We start from the raw sequence: 12,557 nt of genomic DNA, 5'->3' as shown, positions 1-12,557 counted from the left end.
GTGTCCCAGAAACTGGACCTCCCGCAACCAGAAATCGCACTTGGAAAACTTTGCATAAAGTTTCTCCGATCTCAAAACTCCAAGAACCTCCCTCAAATGCTCCTTGTGTTGCTCTCTAGATCTCGAATATACCAGAATATCATCAATGAACACAATCACCGACCGATCCAACATCGGCCGACATACCCTGTTCATGAGGTCCATGAACACAGCCGGGGCATTGGTGAGCCCAAAAGGCATCACCACAAACTCATAATGCCCATAACGCGTCCTGAATGCTGTCTTCTGGACGTCCTCGTCCCGCACTCTCACCTGATGATAGCCCGACCTCAAATCAATCTTGGAGAACCAAGATGCTCCCTGTAACTGATCGAATAAATCGTCGATCCTCGGCAACGGGTAACGGTTCTTGACCGTCAGCTTATTCAATTCCCGGTAATCCATACACATGCGATGCGAGCCATCTTTCTTCTTCACAAACAGGATGGGTGCTCCCCACGGCGAGCTACTCGGCAGAATAAACCCCTTCCCCAGCAGCTCCTGAAGCTGCGAGGATAACTCTTGCATCTCTGGAGGCGCAAGGCGATACGGCACCTTAGCGATAGGCGCGGCTCCCGGAACCAAATCGATACCGAACTCCACTTGCCTCACGGGAGGCACACCTGGTAACTCTTCGGGAAAAACGTCTGGAAACTCACGCACCACCGGAACTTCATCCACTGAACTCGGTCTTTCGGAGATCACTCGCGTATCCATCACATACGCCACAAAACCCTTACAGCCCTGCTGTAAACACTGCCTCGCCCTAGCAGCCGAACAAAAGGCTGATCCAGAACGTGTACCCTCGCCGTAAACCGAAAGAACTTCCCCACTAGGATCTCGTATAGTCACCAGCTGACGCTCGCAATCGATAACCGCGCCGAATCGGCTCAACCAGTCCATGCCCACTATAACACAGACATCACCCATCGCAATAGGAATCAGGTCGATCGGGAACTCAACCCCAAAAATCTCCAATACACATCCCCGGAGGACCTCCGTGGCACAAATCACTCTGTTGGCGGCTATGGAAACCCGCAGGGGCCGACTCAGTGCCCCACGACTAACACTGATATGCTGACTAAATGTCAAAGATACAAAAGATCGACTCGCACCCGAGTCAAATAACACTAAAGCAGGTACAGAGTTCACAAGGAAGGTACCTATGCATAGCATAATATAAGCATAATATCTTAACCCCATAATTAAATAATAGAAAGGAAACGTACCAGCCACAACGTCGGGTGCAGCACGGACCTCTTCCGCAGTCAGCTGAAAGGCTCTCCCTCGAGCCCTCGGTGCCTCGGCCTTCACGGGCCGACTCTCTGTAGCTCTGATGGCGGCGGGAGCAGACCCCTGAGATGCTCCGCGCAGCAGCGGACGCTCTGCCTTCCGGTGTCCGGTCTGGTTGCAGTGGAAGCACACTGCCAACCCCTTGGGGCAGTCCTTGGCCATATGCCCCTCCTTGCCACACTTGTAGCAAGACCCTGCTCGACAGACTCCATCGTGACCCTTGCCGCACTTCCCACAAGTGCAGCCCTTCTGGCTCCCGGGTCTGGGATCAGCGGGCTTGGCCCACTTGGCTGCCGGCTGGGACTGTGCCGGCCGCCGATCCCTCCCTAGAGACTCCGCCTCCTCCCTGGCCTGAGTCTCAAGCTCAATCTCCCTCTTCCGAGCATTTGCCTGAAGCTCAGCAAATGTCCGATACGAGGAGTTCGCAGCGAACTCCCGAATATCCCGTCTCAGAATGCTCAGGTAACGGCTCATACGTGCCTGCTCGGTGGACACGTGCTCAGGGCAGAACATCGCCCTCTCGTGAAACATCCTCGTAATCGCTGAAACTGACTCGGTACCCTGCTTGAGGGTCAGAAACTCCTGTGCCAGACGCTCCCTCTCCACCTGAGGAACGTACTCATCTCGAAACATGGTAGTGAACCTCTCCCAGGTCACTGCCGAAAGCTCAGTAGGTGTGAAGTGCGTCGTCACAAACTTCCACCAGTCCTTCGCTCCCAAGCGAAGCTGGTTCAGCGCGAACCGAACCTTCAAATGCTCAGGGGACGAGCAAGTGAAGAAGCATCCCTCCATATCAGATATCCACCTCATAGCTGCCACCGGATCCTGCGTACCATCAAACTCTGGTGGTTTGGTGTTGCTGAACTCCCTAAACAATGACGCATCACCTCCCTGGGGTCTTGCCGCAGGGATCGCTGCGGTAGCCGCTGCAACAGCAGCCTCAGAAAGAGCGGCATAGCGCTCGTCAAATGTCTCAATCAACGCAGTCTTAATAGACCCGAACATCTCTGGTATCTCAGCTCTAATGACCGCAGCCACCTCCTCATGAATGATCTGTCGAATCTCCTCATCACTAGCTCCGGCATGTGACGTGTCCTCACCATGATCAACCTCTGAAATACAACATGCGATAATTAGAATTCGCTCGAACACCCTTACATTCGACAATCCACCCCTCCTTGATTCTTGGTATCCCAAGATTCTTATTTGGACTGTGTACCGCACCGGTGCTTTCAGTAGTACGGGCCCAATACTACTGTCCGCACTGTCACAGTACACACCCCAAATCTTCCTCTTCGGATCCCAATCCCCAAGTACTCTATTATACTTAAATCACTTTGTAACAGATCTCACACAAAGCCCTAGCTGCTACCTAATTACTCTCAGCATCTCATAGCAGCTCACCCCTCCCTAGGCTAAGGCATCACAAAACAGGCCACTCTAGTCCTATTAGCAATACCTAGCCTACTCTAGCATACAAACACATCATATTAATAATAATTATCACGTAATATAAAGGTATTTTGGGAATTCACCGTTCGGGCGCTGACTGATCGTACACACGTTTCTTCCTGGAAAATCTTTTACTCTTAGAAGATTTTGGTTTTATTTTGAAAATATCTCTTCAGTTCCTCAGTTTGAGTTCAAATACCCCCGAAGGTGTACCCGAATCCCTCAAACCAAGGCTCTGATACCAATTTGTAACACCGTAAATTTCAAATCAAATTTTTCAATTTTTATAAAACATAATTCCATCAATATTCATAAAAACAACCATTTTAATTATCCAAACAAGACAATACAAAATCCCAAGATCATAATATCAAGCTCCGAACGTGTGTGTGTACGGATCAAGCCGGCGCCTTCCCACGGTCGTCACTGGAACCTGAAACAATAACATCAAACACTGTAAGCACAAGGCTTAGTGAGTTCCCCAAAATACCACATATAACACATATTAGCCACTCTAGGCTATAACTCTGTGGGTTCGTGCACCCAAACTCTGTGAACCCTCAGGTTCTAGCTCTGATAGACATGCACCACATAAATCACATAGAAATAATGAAGTACAACACATAACATACATAGCATACAAGTACTCTATCACATAACTCTGGTTACCTACTTAAGGTAAAGTATAGTGAGAAGACTCACCTCGTGTGTCTCGGTAAATCGTAAACCTGAAATCGCTAATCACTCGATCTGCCGAGCTGTAGTCCCCCTATAGCACAATACATCCCTAATTAACACTTTCCCAACTAGGGTTGACCACACTATAACAAGTCAATTTAGGTCAACGCTGGTCAACGGTCAACGGTCAACTTTGACCGGACTCGGCGAGTGCGCTATAGCGACTCGGCGAGTCTGAGCGTATACACCAATTTCCCTGGAATCCTCCCTTGACACGTCGAGCATTCACTCAACTCGACGAGTTCCACCTGGCATGAGTTGTGGGGCCACCACGACTCAACTCGCCGAGTCTCAAGAACAACTCGGCGAGTCCAGTTTGACTCAGTCCACCGGTCCATTCTGACTCCCCCTTGACTCACTGAGTCCACCCTCCCCAACTCGGCAAGACCACTCACTGTGTGGTCGGGCAACATTCATGCTACTCGCCGAGTCTGTTCTTCAGACTCGGCGAGTCCGTGCCATGCAATGACTCAATCTTGCTCATAAGGTCAGATCCAGTCCATTAATCCATAGATCCAGTCCCTCCAAGCTCATTTAGCACGTAAAGTTACAATCTTGATGCACATACAACCTCTATATGACCATATATGATGTTTTTGACTCAAATACCACAACACAAGGTCCTAGACTCCATTGTTATACATAAAGCTTGATGAGTGCGGCTCTCTGGACCTCTATGGATCCAGATCCATAACCTCAACACAAGGAGGGAACCATTGGGCATCAAATCATCCCATAAATGACCATAATAAGCCCTAAATCGCCTAATGCTTCACCAAACAGAATATGGACCGAAATCATACCTCTAGATTGATGATCTAAGCTCCAAATCCACGAAATAGCAGCCTCCTTTGCTTCCTCTTGCCTAGAATCTCCTTCTTCTTTGCTAAATGGCACACACAAGGTCAAGAAATGCTCCTCTCTCTCCATAATCACTCAAGAACACAAGGGTCTCTCTCTAAGGGTTGGGTGAGCACAGATGACGGCCATAAGGCCCTTTAAATAGGCCTCAAGCCCGGGATTTTAGGTTTTCTCTACACAGCGCAGACTCGTCGAGTCCATATCCTGGACTCGCCGAGTCCAGGCGCGATCCATTGTCCAATTCCGCGTCCTTACTCGGCGAGTCTGAGCTCCAACTCGCTGAGTCCCCCTCACAATTCAACAAAATTAAATTTACAAGATACCTGGTAAAATCCGGATGTTACAACTCATCCCAATGGAAATGGATTAGCCATAGTCAACTTGGTTGACCAAATGGTAAAGAGAAAAACTAAGTCTGTGATAGTCCCATGTACCATTACCAAAGGGTCCATATGTTAAAGTGCCAAAAGGAAAGGGAATTGGTTGCGAAGCTGCCAAATTTACCTGAAAGATCATAAGGTTGGTAAAGTCAGTAAGTTTGACTCTGCTTCAGGTAAAGTCCACTATCTAACTCGATTAAGTTTCTATTATGATATTCTTATTACATGATGTGACTGGGTCACATGTTGATGTTTTAAGAATCAAAGAAAAGTCAAGAAACTTAAAGGAAGTACATGTTGATTCTGATTGTGAAGATGGATTTCAATCACATGGTTCGGTGATCAGAATGTTGAGGTGTTACTTAGGAGTTATGATATATTGCTTAGGAATAGATAACAAGAAAGTTTTCCATAAACTTTTGCACTGTAAGGATAAGTTTTTCCGCAAAGTTTTAAAATAATTTTTTAAGGTTTTGTTTATTCTAAGTATTCTTACAATGGAATTTGTGGAAAAAATGTTGCTTATATGATTCCATTGCTAGTAATATAGGAAAATGGTTTTGATTCTTTCATTTGTGGTAGTGACTAAATTTACCAAATAAGGAAATTTTCTCATCACCCAAGTTTCAATTGGACCGAAACTTGGAATCATACAAGGTGTTTAGTGTGATGTATGAGAATTTTCAACTTTGGAAAATTAAGACTAGTTCCGTGTTCACATGTATATGTGACTCAAGAGAAGGACTAAGGGATCAAGTACACTTTCTTGTGCGCTTGTCAAAGTCGACCACAAAAGATGGATAAGACTATTCGTCATGATTTACTAAGGTTTAGTAAATATGATTATACTTACAAGCTTAAGTATAATTCTGAGACATTAGAAAAGTTTCAATGTACGAAAGAACGAATAAGAAGAATCAAATTAGGCAGAAGGATAAAAGTTTCTCAAATCTGAAAAGATGGGAGAGTAGTTTAGTATCATGTTTTACGATGATCTTAATGGTTTTGTGACCTTATCACAATTCATCCTCTAAGTGCATTCTGATAGCTAAGAATACGGGTTATAAATTGTTGAAGTGGTTAAATCAAGAAGATGATTCATACTTCGTTCCAAAAAAAATTCTTAGAGTTATACTCTAAGATTGTAACTTGAGTGACATGTCTTAAAGAAGGTTTAAAACACTTGTCAAATGTAAGAGTAAAAGTTTTCTACTCTTGTACATTTGAAATTGGTAATTTGTGATGTTTTGGATAAAACAAAGACCAACTAAGGCCAATTGTGTTAAGTGTATGTCTTGATTAGAATCCACACTATCTCTTGAATATTTGGAAAGAAATTCTTATAGGTCAAGGAGGCAGTGGGAGTCTAAAAGATCCTAAAAGGGTTTCTAGAAGTAATCAAGAATAAAACCTGTATTTCATCACTAGCACACAACTGGTGGTTTATAACCTATCGTGTTGACATTTCTGTGCCCATTCTAGTTAAGTTGGCTATACATTTGAGTTCTACATGTTTTCAATTGTTTGCATAGCTACATGGAAGCAATGGCAGGCCCTTAAGGTGCCAAGTGGTAGGAAGTTAAGATTGCACAAGTTCAATATATGTGAGTTAGGATTTATCACTAACCTAGTCTTGTGATTATGGTTTGACAAATTCACGTGGATAAGAAGACATACACCATAAAATCTAAGTATCATAAGGTTTCTCTCCGATTCATGAAAATGATGGTGAGGAAATTCTTTCACTGAGTAGATTTTAAGTAGATAGGAATTGTGATATTTGCGGTTCTCAAAGTCGTTAGTGGAGCGTGCGTGGTTAACCAGCACACTATCATTGACTTATGAGAAATGGCAAAAAGTCTAAAAAAATTGAGACTATGATTATGGCATCCTTTTTGATAGTTCTAAAATTGTTTAGACACACCTGTAAGCTATCTAAGATATGGTGTATGATTTTGATAAAGTCTTATTAAAGCAATCTAGTATCAAAAATATGAACTTTGGTAAGAATGTCAATAGAGTATTGATTTCTAGAGGTCTAGCTGTTTTCTGGATACATGTCAAAGCTAGTGGGAGCATAAGTGTTTTGCTAATAATCATCATGTTAGTGGGAGCATGATAATTATGATAAGTATTGCAAGTTAGCAATGTTAATTATAGAAAACAAAAGTTTCAATTCGTGAGGTTGTAGGGGTTGAAAAAGTTGTTTTGCTATAATTAAGGAAGAGGAAATTATACTGCATTTTAATTCTAAAAAGCTTAGATTGAGTTTATAATCATTCTAAAGAGCTTATATTGAGGTTTTAATCACCTTTAGTCAATTATATATATATATATATATATATATATATATATATATATATATATATATATATATATATATATATCACTACAAGAAAAAAGGCCTTTTACGACGCGCAAAACACGACGCTCTTTGATTTATGTTACGCATTAGAGAGCGACATTAAAAAAGTGTCATCTCTTCAAAAATTTTAAGGATTTAGGTCGCGCATTACTGAGTGCCCTTAAATTAGTGTCTGGTGTAAAAATATTAAAAACACGGAGGGCACCTATAATAAAAAGAGCGTCCTCTACAAATGTCGCTTTATAATTTTAATAAACGCGCCTCCTTGATAGGTAAGGGGGGAAACTAAATCCCCCAAAATTTTGAACACCCGCTTCCTCTTCCTCTCTGCTCTCTACCCTCCAAAATCGACTTCATTCTCTCCCTTCTTTCTCTCTGCAAACCCCTTCCTCTCCGATCGACTTTCACTTCCTTCTATGTGCAAACCCTAATCAAACATAACACATTTGAAATAGTAATGGTGTTGTGACTCCTCAGGCTAGAACATCGGCGACTACACACCTATCAAATAATATCTCTCATACTCGTCATAGAAGAATGACATATATCACCATTGGTACATAAGATTAGATATCAACTCCTCAGGCTCACCGTTCCACCTCTTCCCCACCCTAATACATTTACTAAGACTCCTCAGGTTTACAAGCCCAAGGTTTGATTGCACTAAGGTATGAAAAGGACGCTTCTACCCTGCCCTATTTCTTCAGTCATTCAACAAATAAGGGGGCACGCAATTTCTCATTCATATCTCGACTTCATCTTCTCAATCAAGAAAAAGGATTGTGATTTTTCCCTAAATGTGCGATTTCATCTAGTATTGTCAATTTCTACTTTATGCCTTTGATTTTTTCCTGTATCTACTTCTCATCTCTGTAAACAACTTTATTTCATGTTTCAGCTTATAGCTATTGGCTTAGAACTAGCTGCTGTTTGGGAAGCTATCTATCAACCACATGTAACAAGTATCCAATTATTAATATATACAACTAGGTTACAAAAATAACTTCTTAAAATCAAGAACCAACTATTTAAACTAACATTATATAGTCTCTTATATGTGATGTAAATAAGCTATTGAGGTAGTTTTTGATCAATTTTAATTCTTTTTTTTTTCTAGCTATTGAGCCAATTCAAGATTACAAAGAGAGATGGGGTTTGTCATTTTGTTTTCAGTTTTAGTCTTAAGTTCGTATTCCTACCCTTATATGTTAACTTATTTGCTGAATTATATGTTTTGAAAAGAAGAATGGAGTTGTATGCTCTCAAAGTGGTGATAATTCCAATAAATAGATCAAAAAAGAAAGGGGAGGAGCTATGCACTCCAACTGTTTGACGAAATGCTTGAAAGAGCCATCTCACCTAAGTCAGACCTTATAACATCACCTGACGTACACATGACTGTGAATTTATGGCCCTCACTAGAAATTTACTCTTTTGCAGTTTTTTACCTGCCTAGCTAATGAATATGAAAGAAGGCATATGTCAGCTTCCTCTATTGCAAGGTAATTTAATTCCATATCTATTGAGGTAGTTTTTGATCATTATGAAATAAAGTAACAAATTCATTTTCAATCTATTCATTAAAGTGTAAATAAGCTTACTAAGATAAAAAATGATAAAAAATTAATGCTAATGTTTCCTCACCACAGGTCAACTCTATTTTATAAATTTTAACTTATAAGTCAAACTTTCCATTTATGTGATTGTACACTCACTTTTCACTTTCTATTCCTCTATCAGACATTAAAGTGCTTGGGTCAATTTGTTCAGAACTTTCAAAGCCTAACAAAAAGTCAGTTCATGGGTAAGTTTGTCTTTTTTTTCATTGTCCCCCTTTTCCAAATCAGCTCTGTTATTGTTCATAAAGCTTAAAAAGACTGCTTTTTCCCAGAGGTTTTGGTTCCATTATGGCAAACATTCTTCTAAAAAAAACTGAATTTTTTAACACATGATCATGAGACAAGTATCTTTTTAACACATGATTTTATACAATAATAATACTAGAAACCAGCCCATCCAGCAGGTCGTGAAGCTGAATTACTTTCTTTGTTTTTGAACTCCTCCCCATAACTAGAACGCCCGGAATTAGTGGTGATGATAGGGATATTAGGTGTTGTGTTTACCTGAGAGTGAGAACTAGCAGAGGCAGGAACCGTTGTGAAGCTTTCTTCTCCAAAACCCCATCTGGTGGTGCGGCCTTCAGCTGCTTGCTTGTTCTGGTGCCCATTGTTTCTTATAATCTTATTCTAATAGATTTGGAGTTTTTTGTGGGATTCTCCTCAGGAAATGCCTGCCATGAATTTTGTTCAGGGGAATCTTTATCAAATAATCCCTTTTCAACCTCCCAAACTCTTCCATCTTTCACTTTCTTCTATTAAAACTAAACAAACAAATTAATACCATTCTTTTTGCCTATAAGAAACCAACTGAATTGAAGAGGAGTAACCTAATGTTAACGGTACAAACATGAAAAAGAAACAGCCCCATAAAGTTGTGTAGATTAAGTGTTTTACCCATTAACTCTATTAAGTAAAAAAGAAGCACGTTAGTGTCTCTTTATGCAAGCTTAACCTTAAATACATACCTTATCTTAAACTTAAAGCTTCTTACTGCTCCTAAGTTAATTTACATTTATGCCCTTTGTTTTCTTTTTCATTACATACAACAATGAAGTAACTGATGTCTGTTTCTTTCTACTCATACATATGTCTAGTTCACCATAAAACTCCTTCATTGTAGCAATATCTTTTTTCCTTTCCTCTTCAAGTGCTTCTTTCTCCTCCTGAAGTTCAGTTACTTTCTTCAACATATCTTGTCCTCGTTTATTCTCTTTAAGTATTTGCTTACGAAGAGACTCCAACTCCAAATCTGACATTTCCACTTGCGTTCCCAACCTTGAAACATTACTTTTCAAAACTTCAATTTCATTTCTTGATGCTTCAGCACAAAGTCTATGATCCTCATTGTTTTGAATTTGATTGTTGTTGTTGTGCTCTGGGATTTTTATTAAATCAGCCATACTTCTATCTGAAAGTGAACCCATTGACCAATATGTGTTTGATCTTTGTTTTTGATGAGGTTTTGAGTTCCTTGAAACAGTTGTATTTTGATTAACATTAAAAAGCAATCTATAAGAAAAATCCAAAACGGGTGGCTATGATTCTGTTTTCCATCAGATCTATAGTCATATTGTAAAAATCATACCTTGAGCTATAGAACTCAAACGGACCCCAAACCAGTTCCCAAAGTTCACAAATTGAGTTGGCTAACTTTCTTAAGCAGCCCAACTTCACTGGTAAGGACGTTATCTATGTGCAAGAATGGAATGTTTGCTGTTAGGTCTGATCCGGGTCTGTTTTGATATGTCATTTTGTTTTCATCATTTATAAGGCTTGGAAAAGGATCCAGAGTGATTCCAAGTTTCTATATGTTCCTGATATTATGAATTTAAGATCTGGAGCAGATGGGGTGTTATTTCCAATTATAAATTGGTTAGAATTGATCCAGACTCCAGATCAGTGGGCAGTCACCAGCTTTTACTAGTGTTGTGATTGTCCACAATGTGAATTTTATATCCGGAGCTTGGGAAATGCTTTTCATTCAATTCCAACTCTGAGACTTTCAATTGTATGTCCTTTACTTCTCTGAATTTTGGTTTGGACGAATTCTACTCACAAGTTGGGTAGAATTGGCCAACCTCACTTGACTGTCTTGTTGGAGATAGAAGTGATACACCTTTTTGTAAAATTCATATTTAATTCATCCTTTGGAGTTAGAAGGAGTTCTTTATAGTTCTGGAATCCTGAACAATCATAGTTTTCTATAAAATTTAGTTAAAGCTATGTTTCTGTTTTAGATTTTGGAGTAAATCCGTTTTGAACAGCAGGTCTGTTTTAGAGACCTTGCTGTGATTACTCTTTTCTCAACTCATAGCTTCATTACTTCTCCTTTCTAACCTTTAGTCCTTCTAAGATGGGTTTTAAAAGTTTAAAATTTTTGCAAGTGTGCTATTGAAAATGAATAGCTGTACAGCTCTTTGTTGTATCTCAGTATTTATTATAAACTCACTTGCTGAATATTGCCCAGATCTGGTTTTGTAATTCGGGATCTGGTGGTTGAGAGTGCATCAAAATCTTTGCGTATGTTGAGAGAAGAATGGATATTGTTGGAGTCCTGTAGAAACAAAAAAAAAATAGATGATGATCACAAAAGAAAACATAGATGTATAGAAATAGAAATACTCACGATACAGTAGGAAGCTTCTCATGTATAATGACAAAAATGTCCTTTGGGCTACACCCAGGTCGTCTGGCCAAAAGATGGCTGTATTCTCCAAGCAGATAAGCACTAACCTGCATAATGACATCAGCATACAGTTGTCTATATTTGTGTAGGAAATATAAGATATAATCTACATACCTTCACCATTGTCTCATGTATTGCAGGCTTATCAAGATATTCTCTAGCTTTGAGAGCTGCATAAGGCTAATGATTAAAAAAAGAAAAGTGAGTCAGTAGTAAGTCCTATGAACTTTAATAATGCAGATACCAATCTACATTCTACAATACCAAATTAATTAGAATATTCATGAATCATAATGGAGATTCTAAAGATCATCATCCAAATGCACCAAAATTTAGAGTAAGATCGAACCACTATTAATGAAGGTATTCTACTGGGCTAGGATGCTTGTTGTTTGGATATGGAGCCATGGAAGAACTTGGACCCTTCCGTGTTAACAGTGATGGAAAAACACTCTACCCCAACCACTATGCATGGAACAATGGTAACAAAAATTCCTTTAATTACTATGTCTCATTCACATCACTTATAATCTTAGTCCCTGTCTTGCTGGTGCATGCCTAACCCTATAAAACCTTTGCTTTTGAGGTACTAACTGTTTTCTCTTGGAATTTTTTTTGCCTGAGATTTTTTGCTGCCAGCTATCCCTTCGGGACCACTCTTATGTATTATGTTAAAAGCACCAATTCAGAAATTTGCTGATTATGTAAGTCAGCTTTCCTCTTCCTTTTTGCTTTTTATTATTTATGCACCCTTATGCCACAAATCTCTTTATTTATCATACTAAATATGCAACCATCCATTATTTTACTCCTAACTTGTTGTATAATTCATTCATGTCAGCTGCATATATGTTGCATAAAATAAATTGGTAAAAGTAGACATGTGAATTATGCCTCTGTTATCTCAAATCTTACATTTATTTTTATTTCTGTTATTGTTTTTTCCAGCTTTTAGGTGTTGGTGTCAAGCTTGTTGGCAATACAGTGTGGAGTACCCTCTTTCATCAATTCTTAATAGTGATGTCACGTGAGAAATCATTTTTCTTTTTGTTAAACAAGTCTTTATTATCATGTATTAGGTCATACCATGGGTAAAAACAGCCTTGCCCCTGGTTCCGGGGTTG

At 39.9% G+C, this 12,557-nt stretch overlaps 1 protein-coding gene across 2 annotated transcripts; it reads left to right on the top strand.

Annotated features, from left to right (window-relative positions):
- Window positions 1–8,249: 8,249 nt before the first annotated feature.
- On the top strand, window positions 8,250–11,988 carry LOC111917038 (uncharacterized). 2 transcript variants are annotated; one of them, XM_052763902.1, is made up of 5 exons: window positions 8,250–8,491; window positions 8,569–8,630; window positions 8,869–8,932; window positions 11,574–11,634; window positions 11,814–11,988. In XM_052763902.1, the coding sequence occupies exons 2-5, from the start codon at window positions 8,588–8,590 to the stop codon at window positions 11,961–11,963; spliced, it is 318 nt and encodes a 105-aa protein (XP_052619862.1). In that variant the 5' UTR covers window positions 8,250–8,491; window positions 8,569–8,587; the 3' UTR covers window positions 11,964–11,988. The 2 variants fall into 2 exon arrangements, with proteins under 2 accessions (XP_052619862.1, XP_052619859.1); XM_052763899.1 differs by having other exon boundaries at window positions 8,250–8,630.
- The last annotated feature ends 569 nt before the right edge of the window (window positions 11,989–12,557 follow it).

Source organism: Lactuca sativa, chromosome 1 (assembly GCF_002870075.4).
Source record: "Lactuca sativa cultivar Salinas chromosome 1, Lsat_Salinas_v11, whole genome shotgun sequence".
Taxonomy (NCBI): Eukaryota; Viridiplantae; Streptophyta; class Magnoliopsida; order Asterales; family Asteraceae; genus Lactuca; species Lactuca sativa.
The sequence above is the reverse complement of the archived record's forward strand: the minus strand, read 5'-3'. Positions and strand labels throughout refer to the sequence as shown.

Bases quoted from the DNA above. Each gene is read 5' to 3' on its own strand.
- LOC111917038 (XM_052763902.1), top strand. From the start codon at position 8,588: ATGAATATGAAAGAAGGCATATGTCAGCTTCCTCTATTGCAAG. The intron at 8,933-11,573 runs GTAAGTTTGTCT...CATGTATTGCAG, and splicing joins AACAAAAAGTCAGTTCATGG to GCTTATCAAGATATTCTCTA. The intron at 11,635-11,813 runs GTGAGTCAGTAG...CTACTGGGCTAG, and splicing joins TAATGATTAAAAAAAGAAAA to GATGCTTGTTGTTTGGATAT.